General features: G+C 42.0%; 1 protein-coding gene across 2 annotated transcripts in view; it reads left to right on the forward strand.

Moving 5' to 3' along the window:
* Positions 1 to 22,508, forward strand: part of KDM3B (lysine demethylase 3B) — a 61,689-nt gene that overhangs the window by 34,573 nt on the left and 4,608 nt on the right. For both annotated transcript variants that reach the window (XM_081230884.1, XM_081230885.1), the window contains 12 exons: positions 2,250 to 2,464; positions 3,241 to 3,393; positions 11,209 to 11,316; positions 12,865 to 12,992; positions 14,079 to 14,358; positions 15,102 to 15,358; positions 18,194 to 18,460; positions 19,268 to 19,439; positions 19,837 to 19,927; positions 20,070 to 20,200; positions 21,155 to 21,274; positions 22,274 to 22,413. In XM_081230884.1, coding sequence (XP_081087010.1) covers positions 2,250 to 2,464; positions 3,241 to 3,393; positions 11,209 to 11,316; positions 12,865 to 12,992; positions 14,079 to 14,358; positions 15,102 to 15,358; positions 18,194 to 18,460; positions 19,268 to 19,439; positions 19,837 to 19,927; positions 20,070 to 20,200; positions 21,155 to 21,274; positions 22,274 to 22,413 — 2,062 coding nt within the window. The remainder of the gene's footprint in view (positions 1 to 2,249; positions 2,465 to 3,240; positions 3,394 to 11,208; positions 11,317 to 12,864; positions 12,993 to 14,078; positions 14,359 to 15,101; positions 15,359 to 18,193; positions 18,461 to 19,267; positions 19,440 to 19,836; positions 19,928 to 20,069; positions 20,201 to 21,154; positions 21,275 to 22,273; positions 22,414 to 22,508) is intronic.

The raw sequence follows: 22,508 nt of genomic DNA on the forward strand, positions 1-22,508 counted from the left end.
CAAAGATGATTTTACGGCTTCTGGCCTGAAAACTGGAAGAATGGAATTGCCATTTACTGGTAAGGTGATTTCTTAGGGAAAAGTGGGTTTGAGGAGGAAAATGGGGAGTTTTAATTAGTTAATTTATTAATTTATTTTTATTTTTATTTATTTATTTTGGGTTGTGTTGGGTCTTTGTTGCGGTGTGCGGGCTTCTCATTGTGGTGGCTTCTCTTATTGTGGAGCACGGGCTCTAGGTGCCCGGGCTTCAGTAGTTGCAGCACGTGGCTTCAGTAGTTGTGGTGCGTGGGCTCAGTAGTTGTGGCTCATGGGCTTAGTTGTTCCACAGCATGTGGGGTCTGCCTGGACCAGGGATCGAACCCATGTTCCCTGCATTGGCAGGAGGATTCTTAACCACTGCGCCACCAAGAAAGTGCGGGAGTTTTAATTTAGATATGTTAAATTAGAGATTCCTATTAGATTTCCAAGTAGAGATGTTGAAAGGGCAGCTGGGGAATTCCCTGGTGGTCCCATGGTTAGGACTCTGCCTTCTCATTACCAAGGGCCCGGGTTCAATCCCTGGTCAGGGAATTAAGATCCCACAAGCTGCGTGGTGCACCCAAAAAGAAAAAAAAAAAGAAGAAAGAGCAGCTGGATATACAACTCCAGAGCTGAGGGAAGAAGTCCAAGCTGGAGATAAAAATGTGGATGTCACTGGGTATTTAAAGCTGTGAGTCTAACTGAGATCACTTAAGGAGTCAAAGTCCAGGCAGAGAAGAGAAGTAGTCCAAGGACTGAGTTCTGAAGCTCTCCAGCATTTAGGAATGGGAAAGATGAGGAGGAACTAGTAAAGGAGGCTGAGAAAGAACAGCCAGTGAGGTATCCTGGAAGACAACTGAAGAAAATGTTTCCGGGAAGGAATTATGAACTCCGGCAAATGTTGGTGATTGGGTGGGGTCAGTTAAGGACTGAAAATGATCATTGGATTTAACAAGGGGGAATGACCTTGTCAAAAACAGTTTTGGGACTTCCCTGGCGGTCCAGTGGTTAAGACTCCACACTTCCACTGCAGGGGGTGCTGGTTCAATCCCTGATCAGGGAACTAAGATCCCACATGCCGTGTGGCATGGCAAAAAAAACAAAACCAATTTTGGTAGATTGGTGGGAGAAAGCCTGAATGACGTGGATTAAGAGAAAATAAAAAGAAAAGGAACTGGTGACTATCAGTATAGACAACTCTTTTAAGAACCTGCTCTTGGGCTTCCCTGGTGGCGCAGTGGTTGAGAGTCCGCCTGCCGATGCAGGAGACACGGGTTCGTGCCCCGGTCCGGGAAGATCCTACATGCCACAGAGCAGCTGGGCCTGTGAGCCACAGCCGCTGAGCCTGCATGTCCGGAGCCTGTGCTCCGCAACGGGAGAGGCCACAACAATGAGAGGCCCGCGTACCGCAAAAAAAAAAAAAAAGAAAAAAAGAAACTGCTCTTACAAACTGATAAATGGAGGAGGTGGGTGTGGAATCAAGGGGATTTTTGAGATAGCACATTCAAATACTGACAAGAGTGATTCAGTAGAGAGGAAAATAGATGATGTAGAAGAGAGAATTAGTGGAGGGATGCCTATGCAAGAGGATAGGATGTAGAACATAGGTGAAGAGGTTGGTCTTCACTGGTACCTAGTTCATCCATAGTAGCAGAAGATGAAATGGAGTACATGGGGCCAGTGACAAGAATGTGTGGTAGCGTGGTGGTGGGAACTTGTGGGAATTCTCTTCTGGCTCCTTGCGGAATTTTTTCAGTGAAATACTTAGCAAGTCCTTGTGGGGAAAGTAATATCGGAGGTTTGAAAAGAAAGGAGAAGATATTAAACAGGCATTTAGGAGAGGGAGCACACTAGGAAACTGTATTGTGGCTGCCAGGCAATATTAAGGGTTCACGTGAGTAGACATGAATTTCAAGTGTGACAGTGAGCATAGCTCTGTATTTTTCTCTGGTCACATTCAGTGCTGTGGGTGCTGGTGTGAAACAGGTGGTTGGAGAAACTGGTGGACATTTCTGGGGACAGCTTTTTAAAGAACCCAGACGTACTAGGTGTTAACAAGCCTTCCTATTAGTGCATACTGTGTTGGTCTAATACAGTGAAATTTCTTAACTCAGTCTAATTCCTGTTATGTCTCATTTAATTTCTTTTAGGTCCTAGGATTTTAAGTGTGTGTTGGTTTGCATGGTTGCTGCTATTTATTATGTATTTGACTGTGTACCTTCCCGTCTCAGGTTGATCTTCACTCGAAAGGGGGTACTCCGAGTGGAGGGGTTTCTGAGTCCCCAGCAAAGTGACCCTGATGCCATGAACCTGTGGATTCCCTCTTCCTCCCTAGCAGAAGGAATAGACCTAGAAACCTCAAAATACATTCTTGCCAACGTTGGAGACCAGTTCTGCCAGCTTGTGATGTCTGAGAAGGAGGCCATGATGATGGTGGAGCCACACCGTAAGGCACCCTCTTGCTTGTCTTCCAGTCAGTTCTAGTTGGAAACTCATTTTCTTTTGCTTAAAGGGAGGTGTGGAAGGAGTGGCAGGTAGCATTTTCTATGGATGAATTAAGACCGATAAAACTTCTCTTTGTAGTAAACTAAATAGCTGAAGCCACACCTGTATCCAGCAGTCCTCATTCTTTTAGTCTTTGGCAGTTAACAAACTAAAAATTCCTTCCCTGTTTGTCTTTCGTTGTTGTAGCACAGTTGTCATAATCTGCATTTTGATCCCTGTTTGGGTTTGATTCACGCTGAATATTTTCAGTTTGCTTTGAACTAATTTGTGTTAGTAAGTGATACTTGATGGTTTGTGAATAGATGAAGTGCTACTGGTTGTTGTGTTTCATACCTAGAACCCACATTTTTCAGACATTTATGATATTTCCGTGTCTATGAGATACTGTACCCTATTTCTAGACCAAAGAATATTGTACTATGAAATTATGCCCTACACTTTAAGAGAAGAATCCTCTTGTTTCAAAATTCCCCAAATTGAAAATTTTATAGTATCTTAAATGACAACATGTGACATTCATTCTCATTGACACTTGTTCAGAAATATTAGAAATTCCATGTATTTTGTTTCTCTTACAGTTATAGAAATACAGACGTCATGAACCTTTGAGTTTAATTGCTAGACAAAACACTTGAGTAGAAATCAGTGGGTCTGGGATCTTTTGCTGTTGCTCAGGATGGTCAGTGCCAACAGTATTCCTCTTCCTTTTTCCACCAGAGAAAGTGGCATGGAAGCGAGCAGTGCGTGGTGTACGGGAGATGTGTGATGTATGTGAAACAACTCTCTTCAACATCCACTGGGTTTGTCGCAAATGCGGATTTGGGGTCTGCCTTGACTGTTACAGGCTCAGGAAAAGCCGACCACGCAGTGGTGAGCAAATATTGTCCTGTGTAGTTCTAAAGGTAAACTGTCAGTGGAGGTGTGGACTTGGAAATTGAAGCAGAAATGGGTTTGTGCCTCCTTTTTAGCTGTTTAGCTTCATTTATGTTTTGTCACATTGTGAAGTCTTAAAATTGCCAATACTCCAGCCTAACTGGGAAGGTTAAAACAAGCCAAGAAGAGTAAAGCTTCATCTTCCCTGGTTTAGTTTTTTTTTAATAACATCTTTTTTTGAGATATAATTAATATGCTGTAAAATTCACCCTTTTAAAGTGTACAGTTCAAAGGTTTTTAGTATATTCTCAAGGTTATATAGTCATCACCATAGTATAGTATAGTCTCAAGGTTATATAGTAATTTCGTTTTCACTGCTCCAAAAACAAACTTCACACCCATTAGCTGTCACTCCCCATTCCTCCCCCTCCTTAGGCCATGGTAACCACTAATCTACTTACTGTCTATATAGATTTGCCTATTCTGTACATGTCATATAAATGGAATCATACAATATTTGGCCTTCTGTGACTGGCCTCTTTCACTTAGAGTACTGTTTCAAAGTTTCATCCATGTTATAGCACCTAATTCATTCCTTTGTATTGCCAGGTAATATTCCATTGTATGATATACTACATTTTCTTCATCCATTCATCAGTCGATGGACATTTAGGTTGTTTCTACTTTGGGCTGTTATGAATAATGCCACTAGGAACATTTGTGTACAAGTTTTTGTGTGAACATATGTTTTCATTTTTTTTGAGGATATACCTAGTAGTGGAACTGATGGGGCATATGGCAGTTCTATTTTTAACCCTTTCAGAAACTGCCAAACTGTATTCCAGAGTAGCTGCACCATTTTATAATTCCACCAGCAATGTACGAGGATTTCAGTTTTTCCAAATCCTTGTCAACACTTGTTATTAAATGTCTTTAATTGTAGCCATCATAGTGGCTATGAAGTAGTATATCATTTTATGTGTGTGTGTGTTTTTTTTTTTTTTTTTTTTTTCTTTTTTTTTTTTTTCTTTTTTTTGTGGTATGCGGGCCTCTCACTGTTGTGGCCTCTCCCGTTGCGGAGCACAGGCTCCGGACGCGCAGGCCCAGCGGCCATGGCTCACGGGCCCAGCCGCTCCGCGGCATATGGGATCCTCCCAGACCGGGGCACGAACCCGTATCCCCTGCATCGGCAGGCGGACCCTCAACCACTGCGCCACCAGGGAGGCCCTGTGTGTGTGTTTTTAATAAATTTATTTATTTATTTATTTATTTATGGCTGCATTGGGTCTTCATTGTTGCACATGGGCTTTCTCTAGTTGCAGCGAGTGGGGGCTACTCTTTGTTGTGGTGCGCGGGCTTCTCATTGTGGTAGCTTCTCTTGTTGCGGAGCATGGGCTCTAGGCGCACAGGCTTCAGTAGTTGTGGAGCGCGGGCTTCAGTAGTTATGGCTCGCGGGCTCTGGAGCACAGGCTCAGTAGTTGCAGCGCACAGGCTTAGTTGCTCCATGGCATGTGGGATCTTCCTGGACCAGGGCTCGAACCTGTGTCCCCTGCATTGGCAGGTGGATTCTTAACCACTGCACCACCAGGGAAGTCCCTCATTGTGTGGTTTTGACTTGCATTTCCCAGATGACTACTGATGTTGAGCATCTTTTCATATGCTTATTGGCCCTATGTTTATCTTCTTTGGAAAAATGTCTATTCAAATCCTTTGCTTCACTTTGTTTTTGCTTTACCTTATTGCCCACCACTTCCTCATTCTTCCCTCTTATAAGATACAGTGTAACCACTGTAACAGTGGTTTTAGAGCTTAGGCTACTAGGATCTGGATCCTACTTGCACATGTTATTATACCAACTATGGTATCTTGGGCTAGCTACTTAACCCCTCAGAACCTCAGTTTCCTTGTCTATAAAACAAAGATAATATGAGTATGTCCCTCACAGCATTGTTTTGAGGATTAAATGAGATGATGTATGTAAAGTGGTTAACACAGGGCCTGACATCCACTAGGTTCTACATGTTAATGGAGCTAAGATCTTCCATTGTTGCCCATGAAAGATAAACTTCTGCACAAATTGCCCTCCTGCTATAAACAACAAGAAAACCAGACAAAATATATGAAACCACAATTTCAGATATTAGACAACAGGCAGTTTGAGTCTGTGTTCCCTAAGAAAAGGGAAGAAACAAGGTGAATCTTACAGTTGCCCCAGTTTACTGCTTGGAGGCAGTTTCCATCCTGTACCCCAGGGAAAGGCAACTAAAATAGAGTTTGGCAATCTCATGAGTTGAGACAGAGATCAGAATCTGTGAAGAGTAAGGTAGTGTACTGAAGAGGTTACAGCTACACAGAGAGAACACCAGAGATCTGTGGAGAAATCATCTAAATTTTTTTTGTCTTATGGTGATCTGCACATGCATAAGGTGAAACTTTCCTCAAGGCAGTCAACTGAGTAGTATACAGAACTGACAGTTTGTATTCCCACCAGCCAGAGTGGAGAGACACTGGATAGAGTTCAAAAGAGTCACACCCTTAGTAGTAAGACTGATGTTGTCCCAGAATACAGGCTGCTCTGGAGCTGCCATAATGAAGTGTAAAGCAAGCCTTGGAAGGATCAAATTCATCTACAAGTTACTTAGTTATATGCCACACTAAAACCAAACATTCTTTAAAGGATTACAACAAAATCCAGTACTCTGAACATAAAACTCACAAAGCTCTGCATTCAGTGAAGAATGATCAGGTATACAGAAAAGCAGAATAATATGACCAATAATCCTGAAAAAAGAAAAAAAAATGATCTGTAGAACAAATCCAGAAATGACAGTAGTGATGGAATTATTGTACAAGGACCTAAAACAGCTATTATAAAACTTTTAAATATGCTTGGACATAAAGGAAAACACAATGAGAAAAACAGAAGACATGTAAAAGACCCAAATGAAACTTCTTGAGATGAAAAATATCTCCCCCCAAAAATTACACTAGGTGGCAGATTAGATACTGCAGAAGAAACAGTGAGCTTGAAGACAGCAATAGAAACTATAAAAACTAAGCACAGAGAGAAGAAAGAAATTTATAAGAGTGGCTTGTTGAACTACAGGATGTATTGGGCAGTCTCCAAAATTTATAAATGGAGTTCCAGAAAGAGAAAGGGCAGGAGGGCAGAGACAGAAAAAATATTTGAACAAATAAAGCCAAAAATTTTCCAAATTTGATGTAAAAGCTATAACACCACAAATCCAACAATAATCCTCAAACAGAAAATACGTTAAGAAAACCACACCGGGGCTTCCCTGGTGGCGCAGTGGTTAAGAATCGCCTGGTAATGCAGGGGACATGGGTTTGAGCCCTGGTCCGGGAAGATCCCACATGCCACTGAGCAACTAAGCCCGTGCGCCACAACTACTGAGCCTGTGCTCTAGAGCCAACGAGCCACAACTACTGAGCCCGTGTGCCACAACTACTGAAGCCTGCACACCTAGAGCCCGTGCTCCACAACAAGAGAAGCCACCATGGGCTTCCCTGGTGGCGCAGTGGTTGAGAGTCTGCCTGCCAATGCAGGGGACACAGGTTCATGCCCCGGTCCGGGAAGATCCCACATGCCGCGGAGCGGCTAGGCCCGTGAGCCATGGCCGCTGAGCCTGTGCATCCGGAGCCTGTGCTCCTCAACGGGAGAGGCCACAGCAGTGAGAGGCCCGCGTACCACCAAAAAAAAAAAAAAGAAGCCACCACGATGAGAAGCCACCACAATGAGAAGCCCGCGCACCGCAACGAAGAGTAGCACCCATTCGCCGCGACTAGAGAAAGCCCCGTGCAGCAACAAGGACCCAACACAGCCAAAAATAAACAGATAGATAGATAGATAGATAGATAGATTTATTCAACAACAACAAAAAGAAAACCACACCAGGGGCTTCCCTGGTGGCGCAGTGGTTAAGAATCTGCCTGCCAATGCAGGGAACACAGGTTTGAGCCCTGGTCCGGGAAGATCCCACATGCCGTGTAGCAACTATGCCCGTGCGCCACAGCTTTCAAGCCTGTGCTCTAGAGCCCACGAGCTACAACTACTGAGCCAATGGGCCACAACTACTGAAGCCCGTGCGCCTAGAGCCCGTGCTCTGCAACAAGCAAAGCCACCGCAATGAGAAGCCTGTACACTGCAATGAAGAGTAGCCCCCGCCCGCCACAACTAGAGAAAGCCTGTGCACGGTAACGAAGACCCAACGCAGGCAAAAATAAATAAAAATAATAAATAAATTAAAAGAAAACCACACCAAAGCACATCATAATCACTTACCGAAAAACAGTGATAAAGAGAAAAGCTGAAAAGCACCAGATGAAAAAAGGCACATTATGTAACAAAGATAAGAATGATAGCTAACTTGTCAGAAACCTGTATGCCAGAGACAATGGAATAGTATTTTAAGGTGCTGAAAACAAACTTATTAACCTAGAATTCATACCAGTGAAAATATCTTTCAAGAGTGAAATAGTTTTTCAGACATGGATAAAATGATAGAATTCATCACCAGCAGATCCATGCTACAAAGTTAAAGGTAGTTACTCAGGCAGAAGAAAATGATACAATGTGGAAATTTGGATTAACACAAAGGAGTGAAGAATATCCTATGTGGTAAATATGCAGGTACACATAAGACTTTTTTTCTTAATCTTTTAAAAAGATAATTGTTTAAAGCAAAAGTAGTAACTGTATTGTGGGGTTTATAATTTAAGTAAAACTAAAATATGTAATAACAGCACAAAGGAAAGGAGGGGAAAATGGAAGTACTGTTTTATAAGGGTCTTAACACTGTCAAGTGTTATAGCATTTGAAGATAGACTGTGGTAAGTTAAAGATACTACAAACTCTAAAACAAACCAAAAAAATTAAGAGATATAGCCGCTAAGCCAAAAATGGAAACAAAATCATATTATAAAAAATAATTAATTCAAAAGGTGGAAAAACGAAACCAAAAATGGTACAAATAAACAGATATACAGTGTATCTTATATTCAGATTTCTTGGAGTGGGTAGCACAATTACCAAAAAAAAAAAGCCTAAGAAGGTTTTTTGGGGGCATGATAAAGAAAAGTTGAAACACTGAACTAGGTATAGATAGGGACATCTTATATAATGTGAAAGACTGCATTTTCCCCCCTAAGATCAGGTACAAAGCAAGGATGTCCACTCGTCACAACTTCTGTTCAACATTGAACTGGAGTTACTGGTCAGCATGAAGAAATAAAAGACAAGGAAAAGCATAATAATAATTTTTTAAAAAGGCTCATAGCTTGGAAAGAAATAAAATGGTTTTTATTCTCAGATGACATGATCATCTATATAGAAAATCCCAAGAAATCTACAATAAAGCTACCAGAACTAATAAATGAGTTTAGCAAGATTGCAGGATACAAAGTCAACATAACAAAATTCAGTTCTATTTCTGTATGATGTCAGTGAACAATTAGGGATAGATTTAGCAAATATGTAAAAGATACATGTACTGAAGACTACAACATATTGCTAAGAGAAATTAAATGCTAAATAAATAAATGGAGAGATGTACTGTATTCACGGATAGAAGATTGAATATTAAGATGTCAGTTCTTCCAAATTGATCTATAATTAAGTGCAATTCCAATGAAAATCCCAATAGGACTTTTTGTAGAAATTGACAAGTTGTTTCTAAAATTTATATGAAATACAAATGACCTAGAATAATCAAACTTTTGAAAAAGAAGAATGAAGTTGGAGGATTTATACTACTACATTTTAAGACTTTGTATAAAGCTACAGGAATCAAAACACTATGGTTAGTACAACAGAACAGAGTCTAGAAGTAAACCCACTCATATACATTCAACTGATTAGCTGCAAAGGTGCCAAGGTAATTGAATGGAAAAAGATAGTCCTTTCACAAATGGTACTGAAATGACTGTATATACATATTCAAATAAATGAACTATTTTTATTCACATTATATACAAAAAATTAACTCTAGTAAATCATAGACCTAAACATAAAAGTTAAAACTCTAAAACCTCTAGGAAAAAAATAGAAGACCTTTGTGTCCTTGGGTTAGATAAATATTTCTTAGATAAGACACAAAAAACAAAAGAAAAATTAATACCAAATTTGAAAACTGCTCTTCAAAAGACATTAAGTAAATGAAAAGGCAAGCCACATAGTGGGAGAAAAGATTTGCTGATCACATATTTGCTGAAGAACTTGCATCTATAATAAAGACCTCTTAAAACTCAATAACAAGAAGACAAAAAACCCAGTTGTTTTTTTTTTACTTTTTAAATTTATTTATTTTTGGCTGAGTTGGGTCTTTGTTGCTGCTCTCAGGCTTTCTCTAGCTGTGGAGAGCGGGGGCTACTCTTCATTGCGGTGCGCAGGCTTCTCATTGCAGTGGCTTCTCATTGCGGAGCACAGGCTCTAGGTACGTGGGCTTCAGGAGCTGTGGCACGCGGGCTCAGTAGTTGTGGTGCATGGGCTTAGTTGCTCTGCAGCATGTGGGATCTTCCCGGACCAGGGCTCAAACTCGTGTCCCCTGCGTTAGCAGGTGGATTCTTAGCCACTGCACCACCAGGGAAATCCCCACCAAAACCCAGTTTTTAAATGGGCAAAATATTTGAACAGATACTTCATCAAAGAAGATAGATCAATGGAAAATAAACACATGGGGAAAAACTATCATTACTTACTAGGGAAATAAAAATTAAAACCATAATGAGAAACCACCAACCCCACTAGGATGGCTAAAATTTTTTAAACTGAGAGTACAAAAGTGCTGTCAAGGATATGGAGCAACTAAAACTTATTAAACGTTGCTGATGGTAATGCAATTTGGTAGCATCACTTTGGAAAACAGTATAGCCATTTCTTTATAAATTTAAACATAAACTAGCATTCCACTTCTAGGTATTTCCAAGAGAAATGAAAATATGTCCACACAAAGGCTTGTACTTGAATGTTTGTAGCACTTTATTCATAATAGCCAATAATGGGAAACAATCCAACTATTTACCAGCTGCTAAGTGGGTAAACACAATAAGGTACATCCATACTATGGAACAGCACTCAGACATAAAAAGATATGAATTACTGATAAATGCAACAATATGGATGAATCTCAAAATCACTGCTAAATGAAAGAAGCCCAACACAAATGACAAATGACATACCATATGTTTCCAGTGATATGAAATTCTAGAAGAAGCAAAACTTTAGTGTTAGAAAGTTGGTCGTTGGTGGCCAGGGGTTGAGGAAAGGGTATTGACTGTAAAGGGCTGAAGGGAACTTTATGAAGGGATAGAAAAGTTGTAAATCCTGAATGTAGTACTGTTTCTACAACTATATACATTTGTCTAAATTCATCGAAGTGTACACTTTAAATTGTTGAATTAATTTTATGTAAATTATACCTCAGTGTAGCAGTATTTTTATTTATTTATTTATTTATTTTTGCGGTACGCGGGCCTCTCACTGTTGTGGCCTCTCCCGTTGCGGAGCACAGGCTCCAGACGCGCAGGCTAAGCGGCCATGGCTCACAGGCCTAGCTGCTCTGTGGCATGTGGGATCTTCCCAGACCGGGGCACGAACCCGTGTCCCCTGCATCGGCAGGCAGACTCTCAACCACTGCGCCACCAGGGAAGCCCAGCAGTATTTTTAAAAGTTAGCTGTTATCTTCTTTGACCTATGAAAAAATTGGCCTGTAAAGTCTGAAACTCTGACTTACTGAGAGAGATACATCTTGTGACCCTCATAAAATAAGTAAAGTCATTTCATTTCTGTTTCAGAGACAGAAGAGATAGGTGATGAAGAGGTTTTCTCCTGGTTGAAGTGTGCAAAGGGGCAGTCCCATGAACCAGAGAATCTCATGCCCACACAGATCATCCCTGGCACAGGTAAAGGAATTCCTTTTTTAGATTTGGTGGGGGAAAAAAGATGTTTTTAATTGAGCTATAATTTACACACCATAATATTTGGTAAAATGGTTTATCTCAGCTTGAGTCTTTTCAAGCCTCACTAGATTTCCCTGAGAATTTGAATCTTCAGAAATGTTAGATTGTATGCAGCCACTGCACCCACTTTGCCTCACCTTTCTGGGTGGAGGGGTTGGTTGCTTTTCAGATGTCATTTTACATTCCTATGGTCGGCAGGACCAGAATAGAAAAAGTCAGTCCGGGAATTCCCTGGTGGTCCAGTGGTTAAGACGCTGTGCTCTCACTGCCGAGGGCCTGGGTTCAGTCCGTGGTCGGGGAACTAAGATCTCACAAGCCATGTGGCCCAGCAAAAAAAAAAAAAGAAAGAAAGAAAAAGCCAGTCCCCTGGCTTCCAGAAAGACCTTTGGTTCTAGGTTTATAAAAATCCAGCTGAAGCTAATCAAAGCTCTTGAATCCATGAAGAAGGCAGCTTAACAGTAGGAATGAATGGTCTTGTGGCAGCTTACTTCTTTGATTCCTCCAGATAGTCTGTTTCCAGCTTCCACAGTTCCATTAACATACACACACTGAAGTTGGTGAATCCTCTGCCTATATTCTTCTCCACTTTGGGGAGCCACCCCCTGGATCTTTATAACCCAGTGCATCTGAGCAGAAGAGCTCCCTGAGTGCAGTGGTCAGATGCCTGCTCCCTGCTGATCTAAGCATTGGTTAAATGTTTGTGTAAAGTTTACATTGGTCTATTTTTTTTTTTAGGTATAACTTACAGTAAAAAGTATACAATTCAAAATGTTTACATACGCTTGAACAATAGGGAATCTACCCCTAGAGTTTCTGCTAAAGGACACCTTGTTAACGTTTACTAGAGGAGGGAGGGAGTGTAGCTTAGTGGTTAAGCGTGCACAGAACTTGCTAGATAGACCTGGGTTAAAGTCTCGGTACTTTCATTTACCAACTTTATGTACTTAAGCAAATAACCTAACTTCTCTGAGTCTCAGTTTCATCATCAAAAATTGAGGGTACTGGGCTTCCCTGGTGGCGCAGTGGTTAAGAATCCTCCTGCCAATGCAGGGGACAAGGGTTCGAGCCCTGGTCCAGGAAGGTCCCACATGTCTCAGAGCAGCTAAACCTGTGCGCCACAACTACTGAGCCTGCGCTCTAGAGCCTACGAGCCACAACTACTGAGCCCGCGTGCCACAACTACTGAAGCCCACGCGCCTAGAGCCCGTGCTCCACAAGAGAAGCCACCGCAATGAGAAGCCCACACACCACAACGAAGAGTAGCCCCGCAACCAGAGGAAGCCCACACACAGCAATGAAGACCCAACGCACCCAAAAATAAAAAATAAATAAAATTTTTTTTAAAAAAGCTTTAAAAAAAGAAAATTGAGGGTACAAGCTGCTACCTCATTGAAATGTGGTAAAGCTTGAGAGAGATAATGTAAATAAGGTCTTTAGCACAATACCTGGCACATACAATTATTCTAAAGTTAATTGTTATTTTTTTTCCAGCTCTTTACAATATTGGAGACATGGTACATGCTGCCCGGGGCAAGTGGGGAATTAAAGCAAACTGCCCTTGTATTAGCCGGCAGAACAAATCTGTGTTGAGACCTGCTGTCACTAATGGGATGTCACAGGTAAAGTGGTGTGTATAGGTACAACTGAGAGAAACTCAAGTTCTTTGTACCAGGAAGTGCCTCATTTTCACCTCTGTTGTCCCAGGCTACTGTTAGATTCCTGGGGAATTAGGGGATGGGGAGGCCTGTCTAGAGAGAGCCCCAGAAGTTACTCAAGGGATTTAAATTCCCCCTGACTGGTATGAGTTTCTCTTCCTGTGTCTTTAAAACCAATTCAGGCTTGTTTGATTAATAGCACAAAGAGATTCTTTGCATCTTGTCAAGATTTGTACCTCAGGTTCCTTGTGTAGGTGAAGAGTATAGAAAACGTCACTAGGAATACAATCCTGTCTGTATGCATGATCCCTGCCTTGTCATGTTAGGTACTGAGGAAAGAAATATGAATATTAGCCTGCTGATCTGGGATCATTCTACCCTGAAAGCAGTCCTAAGCCTTCACAGAGAGGCAGTGATTTTCTCATTGCTCTGTCAGAGGTGGAGGTCATTCTGGTGTGATGGTGACTATTTTGAATAAGAGGCTATTTTTAAAAAAGAAAAAAACCACACACACACCTCTTACATTCGGAGGGCTTTCCATGAATGCTACACATGATCAATAAGAGGTACAGGGATTAATGCTGAGAGATCTCAAAATATCTTTTCAGTAGAGTTGACATATTAGATCAGATCATCTGGAAAATTCAATAATAGAATAATAACCATTTTATTGAGCATTTATGTGTGCCAGACACTATGCTGAGCTCTTTGCATATATCAGTACTATCTCATTTAATCCTCAGAACAGCTCTATGCAGTCAAGTTCTAATCACCAATTTGCCAGTGCAGAATTTGAGCCTCAGGCATGCCAAACAAAAACGCTGTTTTATTTTCAAGTCTTGTTCAGTGCTCTTTCCACAGAACCTAGCATAGTTTCTGTCACATTGTAGGACTCAACAAATATATGTTAAATTAATGAATGAGTGAAATAGCAGTTTATGGGACAGTTGCTTTCCCAGACCTGTTTAGTGTCAGCTGTCATTACTATTTGCATTGTATTTTTTCTACACAAGGACAAAACTTTAACCATGTTGGCGTTCTGTGCTATAGCTTCCTAGCATAAACCCTAGTGCCTCTTCTGGAAATGAAACCACCTTCTCAGGTGGAGGAGGAACTGCATCGGTAACACAACCAGAGACTGACCATGTTGCCAAAGCCGACAGTACTGACATCAGATCTGACGAGCCTCTGAAAGCAGACAGTTCGGCGTCAAATAGCAATAGTGAGCTAAAAGCCATCAGGCCCCCTTGCCCTGACACAGGCCCACCTTCCTCTGCCCTGCACTGGTTGGCGGATTTAGCAACTCAGAAGGCTAAGGAAGAAACAAAAGGTGAGATTAACACAAGCCTCTGCCCTGCCTGTGGGTGGAACACTTGAGTTATTCTGGGATTCTTCAAACTCACACATTACCATCCACATTTTTGAAACATGCCACTTGCTTTCTCTGGCTGATCATGTAAAATGAGGGAATCTCTTTCCACTTCTTTCTAGAAGTGGAGCTTTTTAAAAAAGGCACATGGCTGGGTTCTACCCCAAACCTCTTTAGTCAGAATCGATATAAGATTTTTAACAAGCTTCCCAAATGGCCCTGATAGCCAGTATTACTAGCCAGGAGGGCTAGACTTGTTTTTTAGTGGGCACAAAATCACCTGGCAAATCGTTAAAAATGCAGATTCCTGTGCCCCACCAGAACTATTAAGTGAAAATCTCTTCGAGTAAGACCAAGATTCTCCATTTTTAACAAGCACTCCAGGTGATTCTAATACAAGTATTCTGGAGACCCACTTGAAGAAACACTGTCTTAGAAAGTGAGGGAAACAAAAGATGGATGGGAACAAAAGGAAGTTTGAAATCCAGATCTGGAAAAGAAAGGAAGAAGTAGGAGAGCTTCTCCTTGGCCATGAGACCTGCCATAGTCATAGCTCGTCAGGCTTGGCCCAGACAAGCTGTACGTAGTTTGGGGGGCAGGGGAGGGGAAAGTCTTTCCTCTTTCCCACTTGGCTGATTTTTAGGAGTCAGTTGCCTGCTGGGTATTCCTTGTGCCTAATGCTATTCCTGGTTATGTTCTTACAGAAGCAGGGTCCCTGAGGTCGGTGCTCAGTAAAGAGTCTCATTCACCCTTTGGGCTGGACTCATTCAACTCCACTGCAAAGGTCTCTCCGTTGACTCCAAAGCTTTTTAACAGTCTGTTACTGGGTCCCACTGCCTCCAACAACAAAACTGAAGGCTCTAGCCTTCGAGACCTCCTCCACTCCGGGCCCGGAAAGCTTCCTCAAACCCCCTTGGACACAGGCATACCCTTCCCCCCGGTCTTCTCTACATCCTCAGCAGTAAGTGTCCTCTCTACAACTCTAGGCTTTGCTGCTTTTCCATGAAAGAGCCATCAGAGATCTGATAACTGGGTTAGAGGGTATATGACTGACCTGTGTCCTCCACATTATCAGTCCAGCTGACAAGATCTTTCTTTATATTAAGTTTTGGGAATGTTTGAGATCCTTTTAAGTAGTAAACCTTTTGTGCCATGTTAGGAAGTCAGTAGAAATTGAGACTGAAGTTTTTTAATCATCAGCAGGAATCACTTTATTTTCTTGACAATAACAGACATTAAATTTTTTCTAAACGTAGGCAGTACGCTCATATTGTACTCTCTTGGGTATCTAATAGACGCCTCAAACCTAACACCTCTAAAACCACGCTCCTGTTCTTCTGCCCGTGAGCCTGCATCTCCTTTATTTTTTACTTCTCTTGGTCAGTGGCTTCCAATTGCTCGGCGAAAAATCTTGGAGTCTTTTGGGACTCCCCCCTCACATTTCATATCTAATCTGTTAGCATAACCTTTCAGTTTGATCATCAGAATGTATTCAGAGTGCACCCATTTCTCATCAGCTCCACTGCTTCCTCTCTAGTCTGAGTCAACATCCTCTCTTGCTTGAATTTTTCTAGTAAACTCCTTACAGGTCCTCTGTATTTCTTCCCTTTCTACACAGAGCAGCTAGAGTGGTCCTTTTAAGATACGTCACATTATATCACCTCTGCCTAAAATCTTTCAAGGGCTTCCAATTTCATAATAAAAGCAGAGTCCTTTCAGTGGACTATAACGTTCCAGCCCTATCTTCCCCTCACTTCCCTGACTTCAACTACCACTCTCCCTCTTGTTCACTCTGCTCTGGCCACACCCACCTTCTTGCTGTTTCTTGAACATGGCCAGGCATGCTCTCTCTTCAGAGCCTTTGCACTTGTCTTTTTCTCCACCGAGAGCTCTCTTTCCCATGTCACAACATGGCCTGCTTCTTAATCAACTTCCTCTCCTCCCTACTGAAATGTCACCTCTTCAGTAAGACTTCTTCTTAGATCACCCTTAAAAGTCCATTCTACTCCCATCCTCCACTCATATCTGTTTCCTCTGCACTTTTTTTTTTTTTTTTTTTTGGCTGCATTGGGTCTTTGTTGCTGCGCAGGGCTTTCTCTAGTTGTGGCGAGTGGGGGCTACTCTTCCTTGCGGTGCGCAGGCTTCTCATTGCAGTGGCTTCTCTTGTTGCGGAGCATGGGCTCTAGGTGCGTGGGCTTCAGTAGCTGTGGCACCTGAGCTCAGTAGTCGTGGCTCACGGGCTCTAGAGTGCAGGCTCAGTAGTATGGCACACGGGCTTAGTTGCTCCGTGGCATGTGGGATCTTCCCAGACCAGGGCTCGAACCCGTATCCCCTGCATTGGCAGGCAGATTCTTAACCGGTGAGCCACCAGGGAAGCCCTGCACTTTTTCCATAACACTTATTACTATCTGACTTGCTGTGTTTGATTTATTTTCTGCCTCACCTCCACTTAAAGGCATTTTTGTCTGTTTTTTTGGTTTTTTTGTGCTGCACAGCTTTCAGGATCTTAGTTCCCCAACCAGGGATCGAACCCAGGTCCCCAGCAGTGGAAGTAGAGTCCTAACCACTAGACTGCCAGGGAATTCCCCATTTTTGTCTGTTTTATTCACGACTGTATCCCTAGTGCCACAATGTTTGATACATAAGTATTTCGTAAGCATTTACTGAACTAATAAATTCAAAACGTACAAAATTTAAATTTTAAAAATACAGTGAAAAGTCTCCTTCTCACTGTTGCCTCCCTTTCTGTAGGTGACCACTGTTTCATGATTGTCCTTTCAGTGATATTAAAATATGTATATAGTTCCCCCCCACTTTTTACACAGATGTTTTTATACATTGCTTTTGTATTTTCAGTTTATGTATTTCAGAGATCATTTCAAACAAGTACACAAATATGTTTCTCATTCTATTTTATGACTAATGACTGAAATTTGATGAACTGTGGGTGGTTGAGCCTTGTACAATGTGGGTTATTTGTTTCTCTTTTGGATAAATGACCAAAAAAATTACTTTGAGCTCTGTCTTATTTGTACTGCTCCAACTCCCAGTTCTCCTTTTTCTTTTTAAATTTCCCCAGGATGTTATATGATTACATATACTCTGTAGAGATCATGATTAGTGATACTTCAGACATTGTGTTATCAAGTTAACAAAAGCCCTCCCCTTCCTTCACTTCTATGACCTTAGGTATGTCACTTTCATCTCTGGGCCTGAGCTTTCCCACCAGCTGAAACAAATGAGAGATTCTTGGTAGGGGACGGATTGGGGAGTAGGAGACTGCTTTCAGAATATACAGTTATCTTGGGTACTCTGGTACAACTGTTTATTGGGGTACACTCCCTGGTAAAAAAAAATCACTGCCTTGATAAGTCACCTCAGTTACTTAATTGAAGTATATCCCTTGGGCATGCTGGCCAAAAAAAAATGTGTAACCCTCAAAATAAATGATCTTTCTCACTCAGTTACAGCATTTTGTGATCCCTGCAGTCTACGTGCATATGCTTAAAATGGGGCTGAATGCCAAAGACATTTCTTAGGTCTCAGATCTCCTGCAGTAGAGGGGACCTTTCTGTACTTTTTTCCCATAAATATAAAGCAAAATATGAAGGCTAGGGAAATGTAAGATAGTGACTTACTAGGCTCCCCCCTCCAACTACAAAAGACTTTACAATAACTTTTATGAAATTTAATCAGGTAGATCAGAACTCCGTGTGAATATAACTGTGAGACTGTTTTTGAATACTCTACTGATGGTGCCTCAGTCATACTAACCTGATGGGTTTGTGTCTGGCAGGGAGTGAAGAACAAGGCCAGCCTACCCAACTTCCTTGACCACATCATTGCCTCAGTGGTAGAAAATAAGAAAACCTCAGATGCTGCAAAGCGGGCCTGTAACTTGACTGATACCCAAAAGGAAGTGAAGGAGATGGTGATGGGGTTAAATGTGCTGGACCCCCATACCTCTCACTCCTGGCTCTGTGATGGAAGACTTCTGTGTCTCCATGACCCCAGCAACAAAAACAATTGGAAGATCTTCCGGGAGTGTTGGAAACAAGGCCAGGTAAGCAAGAATAAGCAGATCCCAGGGTCAGCTGTCTGCCTGCCCACTATAGCTACCAGGATAGTTTCAATTCTCTCTGGGAGACACTTTGCCAAGGAGATTTAGACATACACTAAGTTTGTTGTAGACAGCCTTGCTACTTCGAGTTTTCTTGGATTTTTAAAAGTCAGAAGATTCCTAAAAATACATTGTGGATCTTTTTATTTCTCAGCTGTGTAGCTCTGTGTTCTTAAAAGGGCAGTTGAAATTCCTGTGAGGTTGTGATCTGGCATTAATGACACCTTTAGAGGAAAATCCGTAAGTGTGATATGGGGTGAGGCGAAAATGGGTGGAAGTGGGTGGTACTCTTCTAGGTAAATGTTTCAAGACCATACAAGTCTGTGTGATAGTGTGATAACACTTCCTGATTTTTATACATTAGCAGGTGTGAGGAAGGGGGGGAGGTTGTAGAATTGTCTGGATAGTTTTTCATTCGAGATGTGAGGACGTATTCTCAGAGCTTGCATCTGTCAGCTTTTTATCCTCTCACCTCAAAATAGTGGTAGATACCAGGGCAGCAGAAGTGATTTTTGTGGAATGCGCCCCCACCCCAACCCCCCGCAGTGAGAATCAAGTGTAATAACAGAGTAGAAGTGTTTTCATTTTCTGTAGCTGACATTGTTGAAATCCATAGATTCTGAAACTGGGAGGGAATAATAAATCATTGTGGAGAAGAGCTTGTCCCCAGGAAACCCTCCTATTCTGTCCCTTAGCCCTGAGCTAAGTATTTCCTAAGTGACTCTGATTGAGATACTTCTGTTTCCACAGCCAGTGCTGGTATCAGGGGTACATAAAAAACTCAAGTCTGAACTCTGGAAGCCAGAAGCCTTTAGCCAGGAATTTGGAGACCAGGATGTGGACTTGGTGAACTGCAGGAACTGTGCTATAATTTCCGATGTGAAAGTTCGGGATTTCTGGGATGGCTTCGAGATCATATGCAGTAAGTAGCTTTGACATCTGGTTCAGTAAAAGCAGACTGCAAAGTAAGCATCTATATGCCCAGCCCTACCGCTGAAATAACAAATTACATCCTCTTAAGAGGAGGAACATTCTATCCTGGTGCCAACCAGGTAGCTCTCATGGCAATCACATGGCTCCCAGAGCATACCTGGACTTAAGCACATGATCACATGGGATGTGTGGAGCACTTTCACTTTGAGATGGAAAAATTTATCATGTACTAAAGCAGTGGCTAAGGAAAACAAAGCCCACCTTATCCATTATGGGGGTTTACAAGTCTGAAAATAAGAGTTTAGTCTTCTAAACCTTTTAGTCACTGGAGAATCAGGCAGCAGCCAACCCAGCAGATATTTGTAGGACTGCTTTCTGTCTTACAGAGCGATTAAGGTCAGAAGATGGGCAGCCAATGGTGCTCAAACTCAAGGACTGGCCTCCTGGGGAAGATTTTCGGGACATGATGCCAACAAGGTTAGTGAACTACAGTGAGTCATCTTGAGAGACTTGTGCTTTGCTAAAGCTGTCACAAAGTAATCACCAAAAAGTGCACTCCACCTCTTTTCCTTTTTCCCTGTTAACAAGCTAAGTCATCTTTCGTGCTTTTTTTTTATAGGTTTGAAGATCTGATGGAGAACCTTCCTCTGCCAGAATATACCAAACGAGATGGCAGACTCAATCTAGCCTCTAGGCTACCCAGCTACTTTGTAAGGCCCGATTTGGGCCCCAAGATGTACAATGCCTACGGTATGAGGGAGAGGCCATAATTGACCTTTTTGGACACTACTATTTCCATTTCACCTATAGAGGGAGATTTGTAGTCAGGATCATGTGTAGAGATGATAGAGGACAAAGTGACAGGCGCTGAAGAAGTTGACAGTATCCAGGATGGGTTAGAATATGTTTGCTTTTGCCATTGATTTGCATAATAGCCCTTTGGGCCCAGTACTGTATATGTATGTATGTGTGTATATACATACACACACACACAGTAGTTAGAAAGTTTCCTTTCAAAGGTTCCATCCAAGGGACTTCCCTGGCGGTCCAGTGGTTAAGACACTGTGTTTCCACTGCAGGGGGTGAGGGTTCTATCCCTGGTCAGGGAACTAAAATCCCGCATGCCGCACGGCACGACCAAAGATCCTTAGCTTTTAAGAGACTTGATAAGATAAGAGTGAAGACGTCTGAGTACCATGCTACCCAACCAGCTCTTTGTGAATTCACAGTAATGTCCTAAACCACTGTGAAAGCCAGGCTTCATTTGAGTGTCCATAATGCCCATATCTGTTTTGCTTTTGAAGGACAGATCATTTAGGAGGGTGGAATTGGATCGATGGCCAAAGCTAATGATAGTGTCAACTGAGCTCGAAATCAGTTTTAAAACACTAGAAAAGAGACGAGGAGGATTATTTATTGATAAATAGATATACGTTATTCTCCCAGTGTTACACATTTAAGAACATCTTCCAGTATGTTTTCACTTGTAGGGTCTATATGGATTCTTCAGAATATTGCCCTTTCAGGAATTCCCTAGCAGTCCAGTGGTTAGGACTCCACGCTTTCACTGCTGAGGGCACAGGTTCAATCCCTGGTCGGGGAACTAAGATCCTGCAAGCCTCGCGGCACGGCCAAAAAAGAAAAAAAAACAAAACAAAACAGAATATTGCCCTTTCACCTTGCATATCTTCCTTTTACCTTCAGGCTTGATAACAGCAGAAGACAGAAGAGTTGGCACAACAAATCTTCACTTAGATGTGTCTGATGCAGTTAATGTGATGGTGTATGTTGGGATCCCCATCGGGGAGGGTGCTCATGATGAAGGTATGATTTCTAGAACCCAGTGCTTCAGCAGGGTGAGGTTTAGCCTCAGGAGTAAAATGGTATGTCTTTCTCCTCAGTCAGGGCCAGTGGGTTTTTCTTAAATCTCTGCCAGGCATGATGCATAGTAGGTGCCCAGACAAAGGGGTGATTGCAGCAGAGAAGAGTGGTACTTGTGTATCTTTGACCAGAGTTATTCCCTCTCTGGGAATGCTGCCCTTTAACACTGAGTATGTAGCATCACAAAGAGGAATAAAGAAGAAAGGGCAAACTGGCCTACTTTGTCCATCACCCAGTTCAGCTATGGGGTAATAGGTGATAAAGCCAGGTCATTTGCACAGAGATGAAGCATAAAAGTGATATTTTGCTGCATTGCACTCTCCGCTATCTCAATGTAGAATTAATGTGTGCTAATTATGGAAGTTTTAGAAAACAAAATTTTAAAAAAGAAAAAATCTCAAAGTTCAGGGATAATCAATATCATTACTTTGGTATATTTCCTGCCACACATTTGCTTTTGATGCTACACATCTGCACATCTTTCCATTAGGCTGTCATTTAAAGGGTCATAAGAGACAAGGATTAGAAGCCAAGCCTCTTAATTTGCCAGAGAAGCTTTACTCTTCGTGGCCTTAAATCCACAGAATCCTAGAGTTTGAAGAGGTCTTGAGAAAGTATACAGTCCACCTACTTACAGCAGGAAATAACCTGCAATTTGAACATAAAATATGGCTACACAGTTTGAGCAGGAAATACGTTTTAAAGGAACACTATATCTCCAAAAAATGCTGAGTCTCTGTTAAGTATGGAAGATTAGGGTCGCTCTTCCCATGTGTAGGAAGCTTAGACCAATATGAGTTTTGATTCTTTGATTCTACCTTATATCACTCCAGAAAGATAGAGAATAGTAGAGACTAAACTTGTTTGAATTGGACATTTTGCTTCACTCAGAGGTACTGAAATGGCTGGTTACATTGAAAAGTGTCACTTTGCTCTTTTCAGAGGTGCTCAAGACAATTGATGAGGGAGATGCTGATGAGGTGACAAAGCAAAGGATTCATGATGGAAAGGAGAAACCCGGTGCTTTGTGGCACATCTATGCAGCCAAGGATGCGGAGAAGATCCGGGAGCTGCTCCGAAAGGTATGTCCCTGAGTGGGTTCCCAGCTCACAGACGAAGGGTCTGGGGATGCTGAGACAGCCTGCCTAGGGTTTCTCATGTGGAGTCTGTTGGCATT

Source organism: Mesoplodon bidens (assembly GCF_964165515.1).
Source record: "Mesoplodon bidens genome assembly, chromosome: 4".
NCBI classification, from domain to species: Eukaryota; Metazoa; Chordata; class Mammalia; order Artiodactyla; family Ziphiidae; genus Mesoplodon; species Mesoplodon bidens.